General features: G+C 41.0%; 2 protein-coding genes across 16 annotated transcripts in view; both read left to right on the forward strand.

Annotated features, from left to right (window-relative positions):
* Window positions 1-9,201, forward strand: part of PHF20L1 (PHD finger protein 20 like 1) — a 78,517-nt gene extending 69,316 nt beyond the window's left edge. For 10 of the 15 annotated variants that reach the window (XM_027132512.1, XM_027132498.1, XM_027132501.1 and 7 more), the window contains 4 exons: window positions 364-559; window positions 3,682-4,042; window positions 5,314-5,479; window positions 7,324-9,201. In XM_027132512.1, the coding sequence (XP_026988313.1) occupies window positions 364-559; window positions 3,682-4,042; window positions 5,314-5,479; window positions 7,324-7,466 (866 nt within the window). In that variant the 3' untranslated portion in view covers window positions 7,467-9,201. Of the gene's footprint in view, window positions 1-363; window positions 560-3,681; window positions 4,043-5,302; window positions 5,480-7,323 lie in introns of all 15 variants that reach the window. The other 5 variants (XM_027132505.1, XM_027132509.1, XM_027132510.1 and 2 more) reach the window with 2 other exon arrangements.
* Window positions 9,202-21,433: 12,232 nt separating this feature from the next.
* Window positions 21,434-27,091, forward strand: part of TG (thyroglobulin) — a 242,372-nt gene continuing 236,714 nt past the window's right edge. Inside the window, exons 1-5 of the mRNA XM_027132515.1 lie at window positions 21,434-21,770; window positions 22,764-22,872; window positions 24,189-24,286; window positions 25,423-25,626; window positions 25,991-26,150. Of these exons, the coding sequence (XP_026988316.1) occupies window positions 21,704-21,770; window positions 22,764-22,872; window positions 24,189-24,286; window positions 25,423-25,626; window positions 25,991-26,150 (638 nt within the window). The 5' untranslated portion in view covers window positions 21,434-21,703. The remainder of the gene's footprint in view (window positions 21,771-22,763; window positions 22,873-24,188; window positions 24,287-25,422; window positions 25,627-25,990; window positions 26,151-27,091) is intronic.

A 27,091-nucleotide genomic window follows, 5' to 3' on the forward strand; every position in this document is an offset into this window, starting at 1 on the left:
AGTGAGAGAAACAGGTACCCCTGTCTAGTTTCTATCGAGCCCTTTTGGCCTTTTTAGAAAACAGATGACATAAAACAGAGACATAAAAAATGGAAAGCAACACACTCAAGGTTCCTCTGCAGGTGTGACCTGCCACTGACCACATCCTTCATGGAGTTTGTCCTGCTTACCGGGCAGGACATCTGAAGGTGGGAGGAGCTCTCACAGTGCCAACTCCTCGACGCACTGTCTGACTCGTCTTTCGAATTTGTTCTTAGTCCTAGAGCTCACCTTGTTCACTGAGTGATGTTAATCGGATAGCAGTTGAAGGGAAATCTGAATAAGTGGAATCCTTTGTCACTTTAATGTCAACTTTATCTACAGGTCAGAGATGGAGCGCAAAATACCGTTATGATAAGGATTGGTTGAATAATGGGAGAATGTGTGGGTTATCATTTTTAAAAGAAAACTACTCTCATCTCAATGCCAAGAAGATAGTTTCCACACACCACCTGCTTGCTGATGTCTATGGCGTTACGGAAGTCCTGCATGGGTTACAGCTGAAGATCGGAATCCTAAAGTAAGTGAAGGGCGGCGAAGGGAGGGGCATACTTTAGTGTGAATTTTAATTTAAACTAAATCAGTTGGCTTTTTGCAGGTTCAGATTAGCAGCTTGGAAGACAGAATAGATATTTGAACAAATTTTAACTTTAAAAAAAAGGAAAGGTTAGTAACTTTTTGGATGAATAGCTCCTTCATGCCTATTGTCCTGGAATAGAGAAGCGTGGGTGAATAACAACGGCGTCTAGTATTTCAGCAAATGTTAGTCCCGTCACACTGTTTTGTGGGCTCACCTTGTGCACAGAAGTACAGTTGCTGTGGTGAACCGTGTGGTGTGTGTCCTCCTTCAGGAATGCTGTCACGATGAAATAGATGCAAAGGTATATTTTTAAATTACCTTAAGATTGGCTTTGAAGGGAGCCAACAGGTCATGTAATCCATTCGTCTCCTGTGCACCAAATATGTTATAGTCATCCCGGGCAATTTCTCCTTAAAAACAAAGCAAAACAGAAAAAACACTGAGCCTCCATACATATCAGAATGTTCTTGAAGTCCTTGTTTTCAGTTCTTCCTAATACCTCCCTAGAATTTCTCTTTAAAAGTATACATATATTATATAAAACAGGGTGATTCACTGGTTCTTCACAAGATTTTCTTTATTTGGCTCACTTGCCTGGGCCAGAAACGTGCCCCTTCCCTTCCTTCCATCTCCGTCCCGCCCCTCCCGCAGTGGCGAGGCCCACTGAGTACTCTGTCCCTGTGGTTCCTTACCGTCCCGTCTCTCTCCTCACCAAGACTGTCTGAGCGGGCTGTTCTTCTCACGTGAACAGTTGCCATACCTTGTAAATTCCTGGTGGCTCCAGTCTTGTGCTCTTTCAGTTCATCCTTCATACTGTTGCCAATGTGATCTAGTAAAAGATAAGGAGGAGTTTGTCTCTTTGGAGCTTAATATACCATCGTGTCTTCCTGGTGCCCAATGCGAAGAGTGCAGGCTCGTTCAGCATGCACTCTGAATCCTTCCACGATGCGTATTCTCTCTGTCATTTTGTTGTCATGTCTTCCCTCTCCTGATTTTTCCCCCAAATGTGCCAGCTATACCAAACCATAATCGCTGAATGAAGCATGCTTTTACATAGCTCCAGGCCTTTACTCACAGCCAGAATAACCTTCTACCATTAGTCCTTCTAGCAAATGCTTTTTCATGATTACCTTCCCAACTAGAGCTGATCGCATCCTTGGCAGACTCCATGCGTACTGATTTCAGGCACTTTGGTGCACCTTGTTTATGTCTGCCTCCCCTTACTAAGCCATGGGTTCCTTGAAGGTAGGGCTTGTGTCTTATTTATCGTTTTATTCCTAGAGGTTAGTGGAGGGATAAGTACTCAGTAATTGTTGAATGGAATTTGCTTTGGTTGTATGTCATAAACCTGAATATGGATTTCTTTATAAAAAGGCCATGCAAATGCTAAAACTCAAAGGAGAAACTAAATTATTAAGCTAAGCTTTTTTTTTAAAACCTGGTTGTCCTTGACATCAATATGAATTTCTGTACATTCATAATTTCTCTAAGGATTTCAACTGGACAAATTTTGCCTCATGCCTATAGGCTCTTTTTATGTTAATATTTCTAATAATAATAGTTATTTTCACTAGCTACTATTTATTGGAAGTCTACTACAAAACCTGAAATTGGTGGTTTCATGTGCTATTTCATTTAATCCTTACAATAAAGTTCTTACTTTGTTTGATAGATGGGTAGTCAAAGATAGAGTTTCTGTAACTTGTCCAAACTCCTCCTCTAAGGCACAGCAGGATTCAACACATTGGACTATTGAATTACAAATCTAGCTTTCCTTCTACTATGCCCTTTACTGTTGAAGAATTGTTGTATTTTCTGGCTATTAAACTATTAGGAGTTCAAAAGATAAAATTTATAATTTCAGAAACAAGCCTTATTATTAGAAAGAAAACTAATTTGTCTCCTGGTATTTATCTAATTTGGAAATTATCAGTTCACAAACATTATTGAGCCTTCTCAAAGGTTTATGCCTCCAGAATATCCTCCTTTTACTTACTACAGAATATGATGAATGGATTCCTCTTTTGCTTACTACAGAATTTTAATTACTACAGAATTAACTATGCGATATCATGCTCACATGTTTAGTGAGGATGGGGGAAAAGGGATATTATCATGGACTGTTAGTGAGCATGTAATTAGTACAGCCTCTTCGGAGGCCACTTTGGCAGTACCTGTCAGAATTAAAATGTGCATACATTTTCTAGGAATTTCATATCTAGAAATTTATCTGACTGATAAATTCGCACTTGTGTGCAGAGGTGCAAACACACACACGTGTATTGGCAGGGAACTGGTTGGTGAGACTAAACTGCAGCACATTAATACTGTTCAGCTACTAGAGTGAAAGTAAGGGAAAATCTCTATGTACTGACAAGGCAAATGCCCTTATGTGTTATATATGAAGAAGGCAAATTGTATGAGAGCCCCATTTGTGTACAAAGAAAAAGTGTGTGCTTACCCACTTAAAAAATAATTTTATATGTACAGAAAAAGTGTGGAAGATTATACTTCAGTTATCTATGATTGCCATGGCAGGGAGGTTTTTACTTTGTACACATTTATAATCTGAATTTTTTGTCATGAGGAAGTATCGCTTTTTGATTGACTAAAGATGTTAAAATATGCTCATGTAAAAGTTTTTCATGTTGTACAGTTTTAAAAAATACAGTGAAAAATGAGTAAAAGAAGTGCATATATCAGATGATGATGTGAACTGTCACAAAAGTACATTCATTATTGCTTTTCCACCTGAGTTTTATTTCTGTAAAATTATGAAAATGTACATTTTGGATGAAATTCTGGGGCAGGTTAACCTAGAAAGTACCTTTACTTTTGTCTTGAGTTCCTGACCTCCTGCTAACCTTGTTTGCTTGGCGGTGCTCTAGGTCTTCAATAGAGAGGTGGGGATCGGTCCACCTAAGTCAGTACACTGAACATACAAAAGGCATGGATAACTGAGGGTTAACTATGTAATTGTACATTCTGAAATTTATTGTGGCATTATACTTGTTACTGGACTTTTTTTTTCTGAACTGCTGTTTCTCCAACTTTATTTTAAGGAATAAACATCATCCTGACCTTCGTCTCTGGGCTTGTTCTGGGAAGAGGAAAGATCAAGTAATTGCTGGGGTAGAAAAAAAACTAATGGTGCAAGACACAGTTAATGTGGAAGAAAAGAAGTATCATGTACAGAACCATAAGGAACCACCTCGTTTGCCCCTAAAAGTGGAGGGAACTTATATAACAAGTGAACACAGCTACCAAAAGCCACAAAGTTTTGGTCAAGACTGCAAAACTCTCGCAGACCCTGGGAGCTCAGATGATGATGATGTTAGTAGTTTTGAAGAAGAACAGGAATTTCACATGAGAGAGAAAAACCGTTTACAATACCCAGTAAAAGAAGATGGAAAGCCCAGAAAGGTATAACTAGTTCATTTGTCTTTGCTTAGAAATACGATAGAACAAAGGAAAATTTTGTGAAATAAAACATCCTGAGATTCCAGATTTTACTTACATTTCCAAGTTCACAAGTACCTTGTTAGGGTAAAGACATTTTTTGCTTTCGCTACAGGAAAACACTGGCCATTTGAACATTTAATTATCCCCTAATTCAGGAATGTAGTAATTCATTAAACTTTTGCCTTAACAAAAGTTTCAAGTTTATAAGTACACTTAGATGCCTCTAAAAACCATGAGCCAAATTTTTTTCCAAATGAGAATGTCTACGTGTGAAAACATGAAAGTGCATGTGGGTGTGTATATATTAATATAATTTGTGTTCCTTTTGTATGTGTTTTAGATAAAAAGTGGCACTTTTTATCTAAAAAATCATCTTTTTAAAAATTACAGCATATTTGTATATGCATATCAATCACATTATGCACTAAGTTGAATTCTTATAGCTCTGTGTACATTGAATATTTGTAAACTTATTTCTTGTTCACAACTTAGAGATGTCATGCCTTCATTTTTAATTGATTTTTCAATTAGCAATACTGCTTTAAAATTAGTTCTTTATTTTTCTGGCCTCTTTTATCAAGTAAGTTCTATAAATAAATACTTAACTGAATTTGAAAAGCTTATAGTACCCTAAATTTTGTGGTAAATTATTTTGTCAAATTAATATCCCTCTTATGAAATGAGTTATCGCTGGTGAAACTGAGGTCAGATTTTGTGTGTGTGTTAAGCAGTCTGCACTTTTTAAGTTTTTAAGGGATTTTTCTCTTCCCCTCACCTCATTGATTTAGCTGCAATAATAAAGTCCAGTCTGCAGTTAATTATGCTTTATACTAGCCTTTGCCAACTATCTTAATTTTTTTCCATCATTGCTTTTTGCCTTCACTCCACTTGTGACACGGCTTAGATTAACTGAGGAAGGGGTCAGTCTAAATTAGCTGGGCTTTCTAGTTACAGAATATAATTAGCTCCTTCATTTTTTCAGCAGGTTTTATTGAAGGCCTTCTACCCTGTGTAGCACTCTGCTAGGCATTGTGAAGAGACATAGCAGGCATGTCTGCTTTTCAGGACCATCAGATGTAATTTAGTTATGTGCTAGTACTTCCTTTACGAATATTCTGGGAGTCAGGTTGGATTTTACCTATCATTGTGGGTAGTGATGTTTTTAATGCATCTTTCCCTTTATGACATTACATTTCATCCAATTCTTTGTTTTTTCTGTTGGCTCTTTGGAGAAGAATTCAGCTGAAAGGAATACAGTATTTGTTTATAATGATAAAAAGGGCACTGAAGACCCGGGAGACTCACATCTTCAGTGGCAACTCAATCTCCTTACACACATAGAGAATGTGCAGAATGAAGTCACCAGCAGGATGGACCTGATAGAAAAAGAAGTTGATGGTAATTTAAGAAAGAATTGAAATACAATTGCTGTAGTCTGTAAAGTGTGTTTATTGTACTTTTGAATAATTTAATTGAAGTTATTTGAAGTTTTTAAAATTATGGGACAAAAACTACAGATGCTGTCCAGGCTGATGGAGCTTTGCTGCTCCCTTTACATTGTATTTAACACATCTGGCATTTAGGGTCTTTTAGTCTCAAGACAATATGACTGGATATTTTAGGGATTTTGTTTTTTAAGATGGATATTTATTAAATATTGCCTACCTGCCAGGCTCAGTATATACCATATGGAATATTTATTATTTAATGAAAAACAATAATATTATTCACTGAATAATATTATTCAATAAATTATTATTCAATAAATAATATTCAGTGAATATTTTCATTGAACTGTGTTTTTTTTTGGAAGTCAGCATAAGGACTTTAAGCATATTTGAAATGTGGGGGAAAACATTTTGTTTTCACTTTGGACAGTGTTTGTTAAGTGAAATTAATAACAAAGAAGTCCTGCAAGTTTAAGTAGATAAAGCTTAAGTTTGCATACACATTTTCAAATGTTTTCTTTTATATTTAAAAATTTTATTGCACCGGAGCCCTAAGGAGTGGACAGGAAAAATGTTATCCCCATTTTATAGTTGAGAAAATAGAGTACTTTAGATTACTCAATTCCTAATCTAGTGTTTTCCTGTGCTTTTTGACTGCATTTTTTTAACCTCATAGATTGTATCTCCTGCCCACCCCCACCCCTTTTTTTATTTGCGAAAGTATGTGCTACTTTCATCCCCCAGTAAGTTAGAGTTTCTACTGCTTCGTTTTTCCCTGTGAAAAGAAGAAATGGAAACCCATTTCAGAAGCATCTTCTGTTTGGTTATAAGCCAGTTGTAGAGTTAGTTTAGTTAGTTTTAAGTAGATTTTTTTAATATATAAATTTATTTTATTTATTTATTTTGGCTGCGTTGGGTCTTCATTGCTGTGCGCAGGCTTTCTCTAGTTGAGGGGAGTGGGGGCTGCTCTTTGTTGTGGTGCGCAGGCTTCTCATTGCGGTGGCTTCTCTTGTTGCGGAGCATGGGCTCTAGGCGCGCTTCAGTAGTTGTGGCTCGTGGGCTCAGTAGTTGTGGTGCATGGGCTTAGTTGCTCTGCGGCATGTGGGATCTTCCTGTACCAGGGCTTGAACCCGTGTCTCCTGTATTGGCAGGCGGATTCTTAACCACTGTGCCACCAGGGAAGCCCTTAAGTAGATTTTTGAAGAAGAAGAAAATGCAACTTGATGCTATCCCCTATTATTATTAATAAAAAGTATAGAATGTAATTAATTGCATTCTGCCTGAACTTCTAATATGCTTCTTTTTTTTTAAAGTACTGATAAAATAGTGGGAATGAAAGGACACTAAGAAATTTCTACCTCCTTTCCTTTGTTAAAAAGAACTTCTAGATTTAAAAAAATGGTTAGAGTAGCTAAGTTTCATTTAAAATGGAGATGATTTAAGCCTAAATTAATAGAAAGCTTGAGCAGGAACAGGGAATGTTGTTTTCCTGTTCCAGAAGAGAGTAAAGGAGACACTCAAAATGCAGTTACTTTTTATCTTTAAAAGGAAAAATTACCTAAAATGACGACAGGTAGAACAACAGATAAAGATTACTGAGAGGGGCTAGAACTCTTGTGGGATGAGGCGTAGAGGATGCTTAACTGCTCAGAAGTGACTTCTGTAGATTGGCTTTCTAGCGAAAGGGAAGTGAACTCTTTCTCCATCACTTTTTCAGCCTTCTAATTATACCATTTTTTGACTGTGTTTCCAGTTGCCGTTTAAATGTGTTTGTTCTTCTCTTCTCTCTTTTAGTTCTGGAAAGCTGGCTTGATTTCACAGGGGAGTTGGAGCCACCTGATCCTCTCACGAGGCTGCCCCAACTTAAACGCCACATCAAACAGCTCCTAATGGACATGGGCAAAGTACAACAAATAGCAACTCTCTGCTCTGTATGACAGCAGTGAACACCTAATGCAAAGAATGTGGCTCTGTTCAGTCGACTAATTTTTATTATCCACACGGCTGCTAAGTGGATAGTTAAAAAGCTTAGTGATGTTTGGTCATTTACTGATTTGTGACATCAATAGGATGGCACCTTGGAAAGGAAAATGAAGAACAACTTTATCAAGGAAGCTAATATTAAAAAAATTTATGAGCTAGATACAAATGATGATGTGTCATATGCCAAGGATCAGTGGAGGTAGAATATAATCTGTGCTGAGGGAATCAGATTGGCAGGATTTTTGAATAGTTGCTAACATGAAGCTCGAGATACCTGTAGAAAGAAATATGGTGTATTACATAGTTTTTAGTAGAAAGATCTATGTTTATAAACCAACATTTGGCCCAAACCAAAAGTGTAGAGGAAATTTAAATTCTGGAGAGTTCTATAAGCTTGTTGTAAGAACTGTCTTCTCTGCAGTTGATCTACCTGCACCGAAGTTTAGAGTATCGAAACTTTTATAGGATCATGAGCTGTTTCTTAGGTGATGAATGTCCTTAATCAGAAAACTGACAGTAGAAGTCTCACTTTTGAGGAAAACAGTTGTGGAATTCTTACTTCATTATGAATATATTGTAAAAACAAACAACAAAATAATTGGAGTTTATTGCTGGCATTAAGCTCACTGTAAAAAACAGAATGGCTCGCAGAAGGGTCAGTGTGCCAAATGATGATGATACTGCTGGAAAGAGAATTTTAAATCCTGTGGGAGTTCTCTCACCCAAGTCTTACATAATGCCATCAGCCCATCAGAAACGCATATATCACATATACTATATAGAGAATATATATGGTCAAATTTCAGTATTCAGGTTTCAACGTACAGTTTGATCCTGAGTATGCTTGGTATTTGCCTTCAGAAAAAAAGAAGTTGTAAATAACCTCAGCTGGGATGAGGAGTGACAAAAATATCAAAATAATTTGTGGCTGTGGATTTTTAACTGCTGGTAGTGGAATACTGGAAAAGCTTCATTTCTGAAGATGAATTTTATTTTTAAAAAATACATACGCACTCAAAACTCTTAGCTTTGATCACAAATGGACAGATTTCTGAAACCAAAGGCAACTCAGTTGCTGTGTCAGCTCTTGCTGGATTTCGAGCCCAGGCCCTCCTGTCTGCCAGTGCTCTTGTGAGTTGTGTGCTGCCCCCAGTGCTCTGCGTGCAGGTATGCGTTAAGTGTGTGTGCTTGTTTGAAACAAACACTCAACGTACATATGTACATAATCTACACATATTTATATCTACACATATCTAGTTTTATTACTATAGACTATAAGAACTGGTGGTTAACATGAAATGTTACCTTTTAACAGACTGTTTTTAAAAATTAAAAATGTATGTACAGGTTTTGAAACTTTTTTAAAAAGAGGAAAAAAGACTGTTAGGAGGCTATTTGATGACATATAACACTTGAATATTTTATGCCTCGTTCTGTTGATCAGTTCTAGCAATCTGTATAAATGCATTTTAGAACTGATGGACAGTAAACTTGAATTTATCTTTGATAAGAATACATGCCACTGTACATTCAGATATTATTTAAATTTGCAAACACACTGTTCTATATGTAAGGTACTGTATGTAAAACTCTTTATTAAAACAATTCCACATATCATAAAATTTCAGCTTGCCTTTTTGCAGCCTTATATTTTGATGTAAAGATGATTAAAAGAATGTGCAAAACAGTCATTAGACATTTTTATTGCCTTTTGACATTCTCCAACTTGACAAATGTGCCAAAGATCACAGACATAAAATACAGCCCTATGTATTACTTATGATACATTAACTTTGTCAAAAATCTTACTGAGAAATGAAAAGCTTTGGTAGAGGGATATGAGGTAGTTATTAAATTTGCATATTAAAGTAAAAATAATAGTGCCTATATTTCATGTGTGGAGTAAATTTGCTAATGTCTCTACTTCAAGTTTGATACTTTGCCTTTCATTTGTGTTTTAAAATAATGGCTCTAATCTTTTCCCTATTATGGTTAAATTCTAGACATTTAATTTATATCTTTTTTTTCAGAATGGAGCAAGTAGCATCCTTAACAGGCTGTGAATAGCGGTGTTGCCTAGATTCTTGTCACATGCACAGAGGACCCTTTGTACCCAGTGGCACTCATATTCTTAATCCCTGATGACCACAGTTAAGTTAATGTGCATTTGTTCTTGGAGTATCTTAAAATTAGATCACTTTATTTGTTAGCAGCCAGCAAACTAGAAGTTCAACTAATAATTAGAATATTGAATTTTTGCTCTGCTTTTATGCATATGAATTGGGAGTCTGAATTTTTACTTTATATTTTTAAAGTAAATCTGTATCAAATTACTTGTATGCACATACCCACTTAATATAGAGTATATCAACAATTGGTTGAAGCCTTTTAGCAACTAGCAGGCCGAGTCATTCCTTATTTAGGAAAGTGAATTCATTTTTGAGAAGTAAGTCCATTGTATGAGGTTTCAGATGAGTTTTCTTTCCAGTTAGTCTTACTTAAAAAATGTGAGTATATATATTTAAATATAAGCAATAAACTAGAGAGGGTGTTTCTTGAAAAGATAACTTTTCATTGCTACCCAGACAGAATAGACTGACATTGGTGGGGAAGGATCCTTCTTAGTATGGTACTGATAAGTATAATTTGTACTTCTTCATACTCCTGTGTGTTTCTACTGACTTATTATTTTCAAACTTAAGAGTAATGCACACTTTCCTTAAAGGAAATTGATTATTCTCATAATTTCAGGTAAAATCCTTTTTCCTGACACTCACCTTATTTCCACTGACGTCCTCTCAGATGTTCATATTCTGTGTGTTCAAAATGAAGGAGCCCATTTCCCCTCCAGCCAACTGGGTCTCCTGCCAGTTTCACTCTCTCTGCTTTAATATCACCACCCTCAGCCCCGGCTTGAAACTTGCAGTCCCTCCCCCTTATCCATTTCTTCACTAGATGTGCTGGTTCCTTAAAATGGATGGTGTCATCTTCCTCCTTCTCAATCCCACCAGTAGTACACCGTCTTTTACAAAATCATGTCATGGAGGTATTACTGTGGGCTTAAGAAATTTTAATTTTCTCTTCATTCTGATTCATCAAAATGGTCACTGTCAAGTTAGGGGATTAACATTGAGTGACTGCTCTGTGCCAGGTATTGTACATGTTACCTGCAGCATCTAATTTCGTTCTTTTGTGGAAAGGTAAGACAGGATCATTTTTAAGATGGGGAAGCTGAGGTTTAGAAACATTTAGAGACTTGTCACATATTAGTGACAGGTTCAAGACGCAAACCCCGTGCTGTTTAAACTCATGTTCTTTTCCTAGCAGGTGTGTTTCACCTATTCTTGTCATTTGTGTTTTCTGATATCATTAGTGACTCCCTATTTCAAACCAAGTCAGGTGTGTGTAATCTGGATCTTTTGTATTTTACCTAACCGATTCTCAAATCCATTTAAATATAGCCTCACTGTTTAGATAGACTATGCTTGTTTCCATCTCTTGCCTTCATATTATTTTCCTCTTCTGGACAATTCTTCTTTGTTTGTTGTGTCTCTATAAATGCAGACAGTTCTTCAGGTTTCAATTTCTCTTCCTAAGAGAAGCAGTCCATTGTTGAAGGCCTCTTATAGTATCCTGCGTTGTACTGACGTGCAGGAACCACGTCAGTGAATCATATATTTCCTGTAGTGGAGCAGGCGTGAGCTTTGCAATTCTCTCCTCAGATTTTCACTCTGGCGGTTTACCAGCAGTGATCTCTCTGAGCTTTGGTTTTCTTATGTATAAAATGGGAAGAATACTTAGGCTAGAACCTGGTTTTGCGAGTTAAATGAAGCAAATAAAGTATTTAAATTACAAAGTTGAAAATTAAATATAGGGGACACATTGAATGCCATCTGTGTGCCAGCCATTAAGTCATATGGTTGGTTATGGAGTTAATGTTAATGGAACCACAGTCTACAGGCTAACGGAAACATTAAAAAAATTTTTTTTCAACGAGATAGGTGATAGCAAAGAGTATAAGGAACCACAGAGGCAAAAGAAAGGAAAGATAACTAGACTTGTATGTAGGTGGAGAGGTTTGGGGGACATAGAATATATATGTTAATTAAAGTGGTGGTCTTTGAATGTTTTTTGACTGTGACCTCTCTGTAGGAGTTTTGAAAAATTGTAATTCATTTCTGGTACCTGGAGATCTGGAGACAAGACTTAAGTGTATTTTGTTTATTTAAGAGGAAGTTGGAGTGAGTCATCTAAGGAAGTTGGAGTGAGGAAGGGGGAAAAGTAGGGAAGGGGAGGAAAAAGCCAAGGTAAATATGCACAATTGAGAACAGTGCTATGGGCAGTGGGGCTTTGATTCTGCCATTTGAAATTGTTCATCATAAATGTAAACAGTTGCAAAGAGTGTGATTTCTAATTTATAAATATTGGCCTATTAAAATCAACCTGTTATCATTTTAAAATGTATACAATAGAATCAATACAATTTTGCTACTTACCAACATCTATTTTAAAAATACATGAGCAAGCTCTTCTTTAACATTTGAAAACTTTACAAATTTTATATTCTGTTTTCTGCCTTTCCAGTTTGCTTCCTAATAGAATGTTATCTTCTTTTATACTTACAGGCCTTTGTCATCCTCTTGTACTTTTGTCCACATACACACAGAAAAGTAAATTGCATTTTTAAAACGTATTTATAGGCTTCTTAATAGAGTATCAAAATACATGAAGCAAACACTAATATCGCTGAATAGAAAATAGAAAAATCTGCAATTATAGTTGAAGATTTTAGCCCTCCTTTAACACTAATTGATAGAACAAGTAGACAGAAAATCAGGATAGGACTTGAACAAAGATGAACACTCAACTTGACCTAATTGACATTGATAGAATGTTCCACCCAACAACGTGAGAATACAAATTTCCTCTTTAATACACATGGAACACTCAAAAAGATGGACTACATACTAGACTATAAAACAGCTCTCAACTCATTTAAAATTGAAATGCATAAAATGTTCTCCAACAATAATGGAATTAAACTGGAAATCAGTATTAGATAACTGGAAAAACCCCAAAGTGTTTGGAAATTATCACATACTTGTAAAACAATCCATGACTCAAAAAAGTTATAAGTAAAATTAGAAAATATTTTTAATTGAATGAAAATGAAAATACATCATGTTAAAATTTGTGGGATGCAGCTCAATATTAGAGGGAAATTTACAGTTTCAAATGCTTATAATAAAAAGCAAGGTACAGATTTTAACTAGACTTGTCATTTTGCAATATATACAAATATTGAATCTTATTGTACACCTGAAACTAATGTCAATTATACCTCAATTAAAAAAATAGACATTTTAAATACAAAAGGTACAAAATCACTGGTTTAAGATTAAAAAAAAACTAGAAAAACAAACAAATTAAAACCAAAATAAATGGAAAAAGAAAGAAATGTGCTGAAATCAATGAAATACTAAATGGACGAATAGTAGGGAAGCATCAATATAAATGAAAAAGCTGATTCTTTGCACAGAACGATAAAATTGGTTAACTCCTACATAGACTGATCAGAAATTAGAATGGAAGCGGGAACATTAAAACATACAGTTTTTTTTAAAGGGTATTATGAAAAACCAGTGCCAATAAGTTTAACAGCTTACATGAAACAGAGAAATTCCTCAAAAGATACAAGTTAGCAAAACTGACTCAAGAAATTAAATAAATTGAATTTGAAATTGAAAATGTTCCCTCAGAACTCCAGGCCTTGTGCTCTATAGCCTGCAAGCCACAACTACTGAGCCTGCTTGCCACAGCTACTGAAACCCATGTGCCTAGAGCCCATGCTCCGCAACAAGAGAAGCCACTGCAGTGAGAAGCCCACGCACTGCAATGAAGAGTAGCTCCTGCTCGCTGCAACTAGAAAAAGCCCGTGCCTAGCAACGAAGACCCAATGCAGCTAAAAATAAACAAATTAAAAAAAAAAAAGGACCCAATCCCTTCTTTAAAAAAAAACCCAAAAAACTCCAGGCTTAAATGTGACTTCTATCAAACATTTAAGGAAGAAAACTTGATTTTACACAAGCACTGACAGAAAATAGAGAAGAAAGGAACACTTGTTTCAAGACCAACTTTGACCTCATTCCAGAACCAGAAAAAAACACTGCAAGGAAAGGAAATTACAGACTAATACATATCCCTTTTGAACATAGACACAGTCCCCACAAAATATTAGCAATGTGAACCCAGTCATATACAATAAGGATAATATATCAAGATCAAGTTGGGTATTCCACAGGAATACCAATACAAGGAAACCAATACAAAGTTGGTTTAATGTCAGTAAAATAATGAAATTATGTTAATCTCACTAAATTAAGATAAAGGTTTTCATAAATTTCAGCATCCATTCAAGATTAAAAACTACCAGAAAAGGAATAGAAAAGAATTTGCATAACAATAGAGGGCATCTATCAAGAAACTTAAACCTCATAATGGTAAATGAATACTTTTCTCTAAAATAAGGAACAAGTCCAGAATATCCACTATCACCATTATTATCCAACATCAATCTGGAGGTCCTGCTAGTGCAATATGGCACTGGACAATAAAGGAGGAAAAATAAAAGGCATAGCACTTGGAAAGGAAGAAGAAACATTTGCAGGTGACATGCTGTGTACCTGGAGAAGTCTAAGGAGCCTATCAAAATGCCACTAGAACTAATGTTTCTGTACATTAGCAAGGAGATATTGGAAGTTAGAATTTTTTAAATGCCATTTTCAATAGCATAAAAAAAAATACTTAACAGTAAATCTGAAAACATGCAGAACCTGTACAGAGAAAACTACAAAACAATGCCTAGAATAAAGACGAGATAAATGAATAGAAAGATACACTAAGAACATGGATTGGAAGACACAGTACTGTTAACATTTGTCAGTTCTCCCAAAATGGATTGATATAATGCAATCCCGAGTAAAATCCCAGCAGACTTTTTGAAATAGAAATTAGTGAACTGATTCTAAATTTTATATGGAAATGTAAAGGACCTAGAATGCCCTGAACAATTTTGAAAAGGAAGAACTAAAGTTGAGGGACATATAATTTCTGATTTGGTGGCTTAATAAGCTATAGTAGCCAAGACAGTATAGAAGTAGCATAAAGATAGAGATGTAGATTGATAGTACAGAATAGGGAATCTAGAAATCAACCTAAAAAAATATGGTCAGTTGAATGAAGGAGAGTTCTTGTTGTTCCACATCCTTCCTTGCCAGTGTTTATTTGGTGTTTGCCAATGTTTTGGATGTTAACCATTTTAATAGGTGTTAAGTGATCATCCTTTTAATTTGCAAGTAGATATCCAATTGCTCCAGTGCCTTTTGTTAAAAATATTATTTTCCCTTTGAATTACCTAGGTCCCTTTGTCAAAAATCAATTGACCATAATTATGTAGGTTTATTTCCATACTCTTCCCATTGATCTATATGTCCTTATGCAAATGTCACACTATCTTGATTACTGTAGCTTAAGAGTAAGGTTTGGAATCAATTGGATGGTGTAATTCCTTTAATTATGTTCTTTCTTACCTGTTTTTGCCAACTTTGGTTTTTTTGCATTTCTATAAAAGTTTTAGGATCAGATTTGTTACCTTCTTTTAAAAACCTGCTGGAATTTTGACAGGAACTGCACAGAATCTACAGGTCAGTTACCATTCTAACACTATTGAGTCTTTTGATCCAAGAGCATGCTGTGTTTCTCCATTTGTTTAGGATTTCTGTATTTTTTTTCAGCAAAATTTTGTAGTTTTCAGTGTTCAGATTTTGCACTTGTTAAGTTTATTTCTAAGTATTTTCTTCTTTTTGATGATATTGTAAATGGAACTGTTTTCTCAATTTTGTTTTCAGATGTTTAATTACTAGAATATAAATAAAATTGATTTTTTTATATCTTGTATCCTATGACATTGTCAAACTGACTTATTAATCCTAGAATTTTTGCATATTTCCAAATATTTTCTAGGGAGGAAACTAAGGAGACCTTATAGGTAAATGAAATGTAAGGAGATCAGGAGACTATTGAGAAGCTCCAACTTAAAGCCACAAATGGAGGGCTCACAGTAAGAGTGAGGGGGAACCATCCCTTTATAGGGGAGCAAAATTTGCCACCCCCAGATGTCTCTTCGGCAATGTGGGTTATTTTGAGCTGAAAACAATCAAGGCCCAAAAGACTCAGGAAGAAACTTTGAGCTTCCTCGTAACTGCCTAAGAGAATTTAGATACAGGGCTTGTTCCAGAACAGAGCTATCACTGGAGATCTCTGCAAAGAATATGGGCTGAGTGGGGTGGGGGAGCTCAGCAGGGCCTGGAGATGAGAGTCCACTCTGGGTCTCATTGTCTCTGCTTGGCCCAGCAAGCATTTGTTTACCAAATATTTGCTTTTCCATCTCCATGCCAATTGCTTTCCTCCCCTTTGAAGTCCCAGATCGCTACCCCTAATATCCTTGTTAGTCTGTAGCTGAAGATAGTATTTAAGGTGAGGATTTAGGCCATTTGGGCACATTATTCAGTTCTTGTGGGTCTCTCCCATGTGTACGTTATTAAACTTTTGATTTTCCCCGTTAATTTGTCTCATGTTGACTTAATTCTTGGACTAGCGAGAAGAACCTAGAAGAGTAAAGGAAAATGTCTTCTCTAACACCTTGAATGGGCCATTGTGTGGGATGCTTACAGAAAATCTAGACAGATGTGAGAAGATTGGACCAGGAAGATCAGCACAGAATACTCCAAGTAATTTCAGTGAGTTTCAAGGTGAGGCAGCCACCTTCGTGCAGAGGTAGAAATACAGATAGTACTTATGCCCTGAGGAACATGCCTGAGAAATTTATCAAATGTTGACTCTGAAGTTAAGGCACACAGATAAGAAACCCATTGAAGGGAAGCCTGGCAGAACAAGACAGCATCCGTGTTTGGACGGCAGAATGCCTTGACTGTGACAGCAGAGGAAATGGCAGCAGACAAGATTGGGCTGAATAACTGATGCTCTGCCAGTCCCTGAGCTTCATGATTTTTATCTCTTCCAACTTGAGAGACCCAAAAGGACAAAACCTAGAGACATACATGAGACATAGATGTTAAATATATGTATTTTCCATAAGGAAAAGGGGAAAGAGAAACTCATATCCAGCGAACAATACCAGTCAAAATGAACCAGAGCAGAGAAGTGCGTGACTTAAGAAGCTATTTAAAGCGTTAGAAAATAGGCTGAGCTTTCCTGAAAGCAAAAGGAGAGCCACCATGGAAATTAAAATGTCAGCATCATATTCCTCTGTTGCAGAAAATAATACAGCAAAACACATATTGCTCAAGACCTGAAGAGTTGAAAGTGAGGAGGAGCAGTGATTCAGGAGCATCAGGCTTCTGGCTGCAAACAAAGAAGAACAAAGAGTGTTGCTCATCACCCAGTTCTACGAGGATTAAGTTGTCAGGCACTGCAGTCAATGACTCACTATGCACCCTGCGAGGAACTCAGGATGAAGAACAGAATGAGGCACTCTGTGCTTTGGGAAAACAGGCCCCTTAGATAAGGTAGTTAGATGTATATCTCAGGAAGAATTTTAATGAACCCAGATTCTTGCATCTTCCCGTACATAGAAAAGCACTAAATTATTAACTCAAGGTATCTGTTCTTTGTGACTAGCAGTAGTCTTTTATCAAGATGTATGCCTGCCTACATGTATTCCCTAGGCAAAAAGCATTTAGAAGCTGGTTTCTCCCCTACATCTTCAGAACTACTAAAAGGCCATCTCCCAGGCTACAGTCCTCAGCAAGATTCCTGAATAAAAAAAACTCACAACTCTTACATTGGGCATTTTTCTTTCAGTTGACATGGTCCCACCAGTTCCATGGTGCCATGGACTTCAAAAGCTTCAATGAACTGAGAATGAGTCTACAGCTGAAAAAAATGGTGATGAGGAGGAAACATTGCCAAGGCTAAGGTTTAAGAGGGTGGCAAAATTCCAGGACGGCAGTCAGCGTGGGACAAGGCTGTGAATGCCTGCCCACCCAAGCTAGTGGATGAGGTATTGCCAGATAAACACCTGCCTTCAGTGCAGCACATTGGGCTTAAAGAGGAGATAGAAGTTGAGATTTTAAGTATGTTGACTGATGTCTGGTGCTCCCACCACTGGAAATTTCTCAGTTTTACAAGAAAAAGAACATTGAGTGCTTATTGTGTGCCAGGCCCTGCACTGTGCATCTTATATTTATGTATTTAGTAATCACATCATCCTATGAGTTTGGGCACTAATAACATTACAACTTCGTAGATGGAAAAATTGGGGCATGGAGAGATCAAGTAGCTTGATGGCCATGCCATTGGTACTCTTGGTAGGATCTCATTGAGGTGGGAGTAGGACTACTCTGATGGATGATCTTTTCCTCTCCAAGACTTAACCATTCTGCTTTTAATGGTTAAGACTATTGGATTTATGGTTGGAGGAGTATGTTAGAGAATTGTTAGAAGGTAAATGCCCTGCCTTGTTCTTGGTTTTCAGTCCATGAGAAGGGATTTTCCCCTAAGTGCTCTTGGTCTCTTATTCCACCCCTTACTTTTCCATGGATGTTGTTAGTTACCAGTTTGGCAGGTAACTTTCCTTTTTTTCTGATGTAAACATTGTGCTATAAATTTCCCTCTCAGTACTGCTTTAACTGTGTCCCACAAATTTTGATATGTTGTGTTTACATTTTCATTCACTTCAATATATTTTTAAATTTCCCTTGAGACTTCTTCTTTGACCCATGGATTATTTACAAGTCTGATGTTTAGTTGTTTGAAAATTTTGTTCAAAGAACTGTTGTCTTTCTGGCATTGATTTCTAGTTCATTTCCATTGTAGTCAGAGTATGACATCAAATCTTTCATATTTGTTGAGATTTGTTTTATGACCCAGGATATGATCTTAGTATATGCCCCACGGGTGTTGCGAAGAATGTGTATTCTGCTCTCGTGGGGTGGAGTGTTCTGTGAATGTTGATTAGATCCTCTGGTTGATGGTGCTGTTGAGTTCTTCTGTGTCCTTGATACATTTCTGTCTAGTTGTTCAGGTTGGGTCATTTTTATTGTTCTGTCTTCAAGTTCATGAATTCTTTGCTCTGTTCCTTCTACTTTATTGTTTAACCCGTATATAAAGTTTTTAAATTTTGGTTATTTTATTTTTTAGCTCTAAAATTTCCATATGGTGCTTTTTTACATCTTCTGTTTCTTTGTTCGTGACTATGCCTTTACTGAAACTGTCTATAGTTTCACTTGTTTTGAGTATGTTCATGATTGTTCGTTGAAGCATTTTTATGATGACTGCTTTAAAATTCTTTTAAAATAATTTTAATATCTGTATCATCTTGGTATTGGCATTTGCTGACTGTCATTTCTCATTCTAGTTGATATTTTCCTGATTCTTGGTAGGATGAGTGATTTTTGGTTAAAACCTGGACAGTTCGGGTGTGTGTTAAGAAAATCTAGATCTTATTAAATCTTCTGTTTTAGTAGAACTCTTGATATCACTGAGGTGGGAGAAAAGGGACACCACCTCATTGCTGTTCGTAAGGATAGATGTCCAAATTCTTGCTCCATCTCCATTGCCCCCTGACAGATATCAGTTGGTTGGGTGTGGGAGTTTAGGCTCCCCTGTCGGTCAGTGCTGATGCAACCCTAGCAGGGAGGTTTGGCATCCTTACTGTTGCTGGCTGGGAGTGGGTGGAAGTTCAGGCTGCCCATGTGGTCTCTACTGACCCCACAGAGAGAGGGGGCTCATTCCAGCCCAACTGGGGTAAAAATTCTGGCTTCTCACATGGCCTTTCAGTCACCACCCTGGTGGGGGCTTGGAGAGCCTCCTTAACTTGGCAAGGGTGGAATTCCCAAGTCTCCCCCGCTGGCTTTTGCTGGCATGGGTTGGGGTGGAGCCACAGTGTTTTCCTGTGAGGGTTGCTGGAATAGAGCAATTATTGTCTAAAAGTTTTCTGTCTTGCCAGGCTCCCCTTTCCTGGACCTTTGGCTCGAAAAGCTTTTCTCGGGGCTTTTTTGGGGGTCTGTGCTTATTGGCATTTCTGGTTGCTGTCTTCTCTAACACCCAGTCTGAGATACATGAGGCAAAATAACATTCAGGGAACTTGCTACCATATTGTTCCTCTGGTCCTGAGGTTGCTTGATGGCTGTCTTCTTCTATCCATCTTTTAGTGTCTTCTTCTGTTTGTGTTACATATAATATCCAGGGGTTTTAGATGTACTTAGCAGGAGCAATAGGGAAAAAATGTGTCTATTCCATCTTCTGGAAGCAGAAGTCTAGTTCCAGGAATTTTGATTATTGCTCTGGCAACCAAGGAGAAAGAGGAATGTGGCTTTGAGTCACTGGTTATGTGGGAGATGAGAGTAGCTGTCCAAGGCAGTGGCAGGGGACCCAGCAGCATGGCATCAAGCGGAGCTCTAGGAGAGATGGCTGGTAAGCAGTTCTCTGTGGTGGGCCAGAAAGAGTGGCATCTGATGTTTGTTTTGAAGCAATTTCCTCCTCTGGATTCCAATTATTCTCCATTTCCCCCAAATCCCCAGTAGGTGCTTATTATACCTAGCACCCTAGTCTTCAAGAATGAAGGAGATGAACGAGAAGACTAAGTGATTGAATTAAGATCGAGGAGGGAGGGAGAGGTGACAGGACCAGTGGTGAAGAGCCTGCCAGAGTGATGGAGGCCTGAGCCAGGAGCAGACTAGGGGAGACCAGACCAGGGCACTGCCACTCAGTTACCACAAAAGCTTGTACGTCCTCCCAGCTCAGGGGGAATCAGGTGAGAGCAGTGACAAGGAGCTGAGTCATCATGAGAAAGGGGTTTTCATGGTGAGGAGGCAGCGTCTTGGTGTGGTTCTCTCCAAGCTTACCGCTCCATCGCTTGGGTGGAGAGAAGCACCTCTCCTTCCAGGTATGCGTCATGCTGACTCTGAAGGAAGCCCATGTGGCTCTGGCTCACTGGCTGCACGCTTTCACCCTCATTGACTCCACTCTGTTGCTTGCCAGAGGCCAGACCAGCGAGAATGACTCAGCACACAGGCTGACCTGTGCAAGGTCCGTGCATGCGTGTTGGGGATGGTAGGAAGCATGGTGAGTGGGGTTTCTGGTAGACCTCTAACCGTGATTTCAATGTTTTAGAAAACTCGTCTGCTTTAGAACACCTGGACCTGGAGAGATGGCAGGGGCTGCAGAAGGCTACGCTTATTATATTGTTATAGGGTCTCCATGGCATGTGTAGAACTACCCTGTGTAATGGGGATAGCAAGGGGCCACACAGGGGGAGTTCTAATTTTCCAGTAAATGCGAACACACCTTCTCAAATCACCTTTGCCTGAAATCTAAGTCTCGTTGTTAGTTATCTCCCTGACCCCACGGCCAAGTGCTCTTCAAGACCTGCCCACGCTTCCTTCTGAGCACCTGTGGAGGGAGCCTCCATCCCCTACCCCTTCCGGTGGAGAAGCAAACGGAGAAAACACACTGATGTGCAGGCTTCATGTGCAAGACACAGTTCCTGCTCTTTTTTGGTTGGCGACATCCGAAGTCCTGGGACAGAAGGGAGAGGAGGATAAATATGAATATGAATGTGTGTGTGCGTGTGTCTGGCTTCTCTCACTAAAATTCGTACAGTCTGTATTAATGGTTCTGCCTTTTTTGTCCTCTGCCATATCCTCATTGCCTAGAATACTGTCTGCTACACTTTTGGGCTCTAAAGAAACATTGTTGGAAGGAAAGAAGGAAGGGAGGGAGGGAGAGAGGAAGGAAGGAGGAAGGAAGGAGGGGGAAGGGAGGCGGGGTTGCCTTTCCTTCATGGTGGGCCTGAGCCCGTTGCCCAGAAAGCCGCAGAGCTTTGGCCTTTACCCCTGAAGATGAATTTTGAAGCCATGCCCCCCAGTTCTCCTCCCCGACAGCTGCACAAGATTCTCATCGCCCACTGGCCACATGAGTGTCCTCAGAGGGAGCAGACGCAGGTGGAGGACCTCCTCGTGGCCAGCAGAGAAAACAGGGCGGCGCTGCTTCACTGAGCGCCAGTGGCGGGTGGGCTGGGGGCACCCCCGTCAGCTCTATAAAGGCTCCCTGGCCAGAGCCCAAGGAGGCAGCGGCTTCTACCTCTTTGTGCCTGGAAGGGCCCAGGAAAATGGCCCTGGCCCTGGCGGTCTTCAGTTTGCTGGGCTCAGCCTGCTTGGTGTCAGCCAACAGCTTTGGTGAGTTCCGAGCCTGAGGCCATGGAGCGTTGGGTCAGGAGGGAGCTCTCAGGCCAGCCCCTTGTTAGCCAGGATTTGCCCCAGGGCCTTGGAACCTCTGTGATCTCATTTAATCCTCACAGTGTCCCGAGTTCAGTTACTTGCTCTTCCCTTTTCAGATGAAGAGACAGAGGGTCTTGAGAGGGAAACTGGATGGTCTGAGGTCACGGAGTCAGTGATTTGTGGAGAGGAGATGGGAAACCAGATATTCCTCGTCGGATTCTAGCTCTCCCCCACCCCACCCTGTTGGCAAATTTTGGCATTGCTGTTGTTTTTTTTTATTCTCTTAGAGATCTCAAGTACTAGGTTATCCGTGTGGGATATTTGAGAAATAGCAGGTAGTGAAAAACACAAATCTACTGGTGGCATGAAATAGACCTAAGTTCTAGCTGCGGCTCAGCCACTTAGCCTGTGACTTCGGATAAGTCTCAGCTTGCTTCCTCGCTGGGAAAGTAAGCAGTTGTGACTGATTTCTGCATAAGCTCCTGCATGTTACACACATTCTCCATGGAAAATAAGACACATGGGAGTTATTTTGTATTCCCATGCGGGACCAGGAAGGTGCTCTGTCCGCAGGGAGTGCCTTGGTAAATTCAAGAGCATCTCCTTTATGGTGTTCTGACCTGACCCAGCTGCTCGCTGGGGGAACGTGCAATCCAAGGGTTCACTTTGAATCCTTCTCCTGCCAGCTGTATGATCTTGAACAGAGGACATTCCCTGCCCAAGTCTTAGGGCCACATGGGTAAGGTGGAGATAATGCCTCCCAGGGGATTACGGGAGCCAATGTCATACTTGGAAAAAGTGTGAGTAGCTGCAAAATTGCAAGTTAGAACATACTTGATGATGGTGCTGGAAATAAAACCCGGAAGAGCATCTGTGCCTTTAGGGAGCCCGTCTCTCTTACTGGAATCCAGACCAGCAACTCCTCTCTGATGAATCACTTCCTTTGTGCAGAGTACCAGGTGGACGCCCAGCCTCTCCGTCCGTGTGAGCAGCAGAGGGAGGCGGCCTTTCTGAAGGGAGCAGACTACGTTCCCCAGTGCGCTGAGGATGGCAGCTTCCAGTAAGGCTACTCCAGCCATGTGGACTCAGGGGCCTTGGAGGCCTTAAAGCACATATCATCTCATTCCTGTCCCCCGTCCACCCTTCCCACCCTCCCTTTACTCTCCTCCTTGAATGTGAGATGTGGCTACTGTCACCTGGAGGGTGCCTGCCACTCAGATCCTCAGACTAATCAACACTGAGTCATCTGACCCAGAGTGCCCCAACCCATGCTCCATTCCAGCCAGAACCAAGGATGCCCCCTTCTTTCCTGCCAAAGCTTTACTTTAATAAGGGGCGCCGGGGTGGGGAGATCACATGACGGATGCTTTGGTGCCTCTTCTCCTCCCTGCATCCTCTTGATGAGTCAGAGGTGGAGGGAAGCAGGGGCCTCTGAACTCAGGTCAGTGGCTGCCTCCACGCTGTGCTGAGTTCGGCCCTCTGGGCTGCATGACGCTGTCTCCCCACTGGGCTCCTCTCTGAAAGGGGTTTTTGGCTGCCCTCACAAGAATTTGGGGCCCGGGACTCTCTCCCGGAAGAGTGGAGTGATAACACACAGGAACCCTTTGCATGTGTTTCACTTTCCCCACGCTGTTCCAGCCACGTTTGAACAAGGGGAACTCCGTCTCTAGGGCTGTGTTCTGGGAAACATCCCTGAGACATCCGTCACCCCCCACCCCAGCTCCATTTTATTCACAAGCTTGCTTTGTGTGCCTAACGAAGCGCTTACCTACTCTCGAGAGCGAAGGCCAGTGCAAAGGCCAGTCCCTGCTTGGAGCTCTGGGAATTCTGGAGCAGAGGGGTTAGGAGGATGGTTCACCTTTGCCGCCTTATTTAATCAGTATCTAGCTGTTCTCGTGTCTCTTTCCTGGCCACGTGCAGGTTCAAGCCAGCCCTGCTCCTCCTCAGAAGGTTTTGCATACGAAGTTCTCTTTACCTGGAACACCTTTTACCTTCTTAGGCCCCTGGTATAACACCTGTCCGCCCCTCCGCCTCAGTTTAGCCATCACTTCCCCTTGGAGACCCATGGAGCGCTTCCTGAGTAACCATAACCCAGGCCACTGTCTGCCCACTTCTGGTCCACGTAAGGGGCACCTTTACCCCCTGCAGCCTCCATGGGGCAGGAGCGTGGACACCAGGGTGGCCTTTGCTACAGGGCTGGCAGACTGGCCTGGTGGAGAATGAATGTGCGGGGCTGTCACAGGTGTCAGCGCTTTCCCTTTCTCTAGTCACCTGCCCTGCTCCACACCAATCTCTTCCCAGTTTAAATGAATTAAAGCTTGGAGGGATGGAAAGGAAGAAGAAAGGTACCTACCCGACTGTGTCTCCTGCCCCCAGGACTGTCCAGTGCGGGAAGGATGGAGGCTCCTGCTGGTGTGTGGACGCCGACGGCAGGGAAGTGCCCGGCAGCCGGCAGCCTGGGCGGCCTGCATCCTGTAAGTTGGCGGGGGGACCCGCTGGGGACAACTCACATCCTGGGTAGAGCACTAGGCTTGGGTGTGTCAAGGGTGAGTCTCCCCATGGGCTGCTGGATCTTCCCCTTTGAATTCGACCCTATCTCCTACAGGACTGCTGTGAAAATCAACTTGACAAGTCATTTGTTTAGCTATCGCCTCTGAATTCCCCCATGTGCCAGGCTCGGTGCCTGGTGCTAAGAAGGAAGCAACAGGGAGCAGACATCAAAGGTTTCTGAAACCAGAAAGCAGCCACGTGCACAGGAAGTGTTCTTTCACCTGGGGTATTTCTAAAATTTGAGACTGAGGTGAAAACTTTCCTGTTAAAATGGTTGTTACGATGAGTAGTCAGAGAAAGCCCAGTCCCCATTTAAAGCATGTCACAGTTCAGCCTAAAACAAAGGTCAGTTTACACTGGTCATCTTAAAATTGTGAAACTGAGCTTGGAACCACTTATCCTTTAATGGAGCAAAGCTCTGTTTTGGGCACTGGTTTTGGGGGCCAGCATGCTGCTGGGTCCCATGCTCTCACTGAGTTCTTGTTCCTTGTCTGTAACAAGAATATAGTATCTGCTATAGGATCAACTGTGATGGTTGAGAGGATTTAAAATGCACATAAGACACCCGGCCCACAGTAGGTATTCAGTAGGAGCAGTAATCACTAACGTCACTAGTCCTCATGCACCTGAAGAAGACAGTTGTATTTTAATTCTGTAGATAACGTGAGTGGGGCACAGAGAGGTGACAGACTTCCTCAAGGTCACACAGCAAGTGTGCGGGGAAAGTTGAATTCAGACAAGCTGTCAACAGCCAGCCTGTACTCCATTCACACTGCACCTCTGCAGTGGCAGGGCTGTGGGGTGTCCCGGGGACCCATGGGACACGATGAAATCTGCCCTTCCAAGCTCGGTCCACAGGATGTCAGGAGAAATCCTGGGATACAGAGTTGGGCAGTTGGAACGCTGGTCCTGAGGCTGTTGCCAGCTCATCAAGCACCCATGGGCTGTGGGAAGGACTGCCCTGCCTTCCCGCCTCTGGGGAGGGAGAAGGGTCCTCCTGGGTTACGACCCCTACGTCGTCCCTGCTGTCCTGCTCTGACGCCACTCTTTGTTGCCACAGGTCTGTCGTTCTGCCAGCTGCAGAAGCAGCAGATCTTACTGAGCAGCTACATCAACAGCACGGCCACATCCTACCTCCCTCAGTGTCAGGATTCGGGGGATTACGAGCCCGTGCAGTGCGACCTGCGACGGGAGCAGTGCTGGTGTGTGGACACGGAAGGGATGGAGGTGTACGGGACCCGCCAGCGAGGGAGGCCGACACGATGTAAGTCCCAGCGGCACCAGCACCCCATGAGGAGGTGGAGGCTGTGGGCGGCCTCCCATATCGGAACCAAAACGGGGTCAGGGCTCCCCGAGAAAAGGCAGAGGACCTGGCCCTCGACACAGAGAAGGAAGGGATTTTAGGAAGGTTTTATTCCTTCTGATAGTTCCATGTGGTGGACAGCAACATTCACCGGCTGATCATTAGAAGAGTAAGTAGGATTTCAAGGAGCATCTCCTGTCCCAGGCCTTAGTCCCTGTTTGGGATGCTGTCACGAGTGTAGTATGAACCCATGCACCTCCACTGCAGAAGCATACACACCTCCTTGTATGGGAGAATTAAAAATTGTTTTCTTGGAAATGTTTAGGTCCAGGGAGCTGTGAGATAAGAAATCGCCGTCTCCTCCATGGGGTGGGGGACAAGTCCCCGCCCCAGTGTTCTCCAGACGGAGCCTTCATGTCTGTGCAGTGCAAGTTCGTCAACACCACGGACATGATGATCTTCGACTTGGTCCACAGCTACAACAGGTAAGGGCTGCTGGGCCCCTGAGCGTGCTCGTCACAGGCCATCCCTTCCCATCTCCTGCCAAAGCTCCCGCTCGCTTTGGGACTGTATGCTGGGACGCGCGCGTGCTCACGCACGTGTGTGTGTGTGAGACACGCAGCCCGTGGGAACGGACAGAGGCCTCACGCTCCTTTGCTGTGACGGACTGAAGGGCTACAGCATTCCCCACAGAGCGGGCTGGCAATAGCCATTCAGATTAAAAACAGGCGAACCTTCTGGTCCGGCCAGCCCGTGGAGATGAAAACACCACAATGTGAAGATGTACGTTCTGGGATGTCTACTGCATTGTTGTTTATTGTAGCCAAAAACTGGGAACAAAGTGGCTGACAACCCAAGGTGGATGGCTGGATAAATGTGTACCTGCCATAAATATTTCTGCAGCCTTTTAAAAAAAATGCAAATCAACAATTCCAGTTGATTCGGAGAGGATTCTGCAGCCCATTAAGATAATACGATACACAAGGTACAGATCATGTAAGAGGATTTAATTTTTAGAAAACAAACATCAGACAGGTCCCTTCATGTGCATATATGATTCTATATTATGTTCATATTATGTGATCGTGCTTGTGTCCATATAGGATTAGGTGGGTGCAGAGAAAAACATGAATGAGCACATACTGTGTGGTTATCACAGCCGCCTTGAGGGTCAGGTTGCTGTGGAGAAGGGAACCAGCGGAAAAGGAAAAATGATGGCTCCGTAAAAAACGTGGACCGTTTTTATAAATTGCATGTATGTTTGCACTTATCAATGAGTTTAAAGATTTAAATAACAAATATGAAAAGGGAGGTGCATCATAGATCTTGGCCCAAATAACTGGATAGCTTCTGGTTATTCAAGATGGCTACTCTATTACTGTAAAGGGCTCGCACAGACTTCAGATATAATTGAAACATTCTGAGT

The sequence above is a fragment of the Aethalodelphis obliquidens genome, unplaced genomic scaffold, assembly GCF_003676395.1.
Source record: "Aethalodelphis obliquidens isolate GAN/ISIS:26980383/991018 unplaced genomic scaffold, ASM367639v1 scaffold41, whole genome shotgun sequence".
Classification (NCBI taxonomy): Eukaryota; Metazoa; Chordata; class Mammalia; order Artiodactyla; family Delphinidae; genus Aethalodelphis; species Aethalodelphis obliquidens.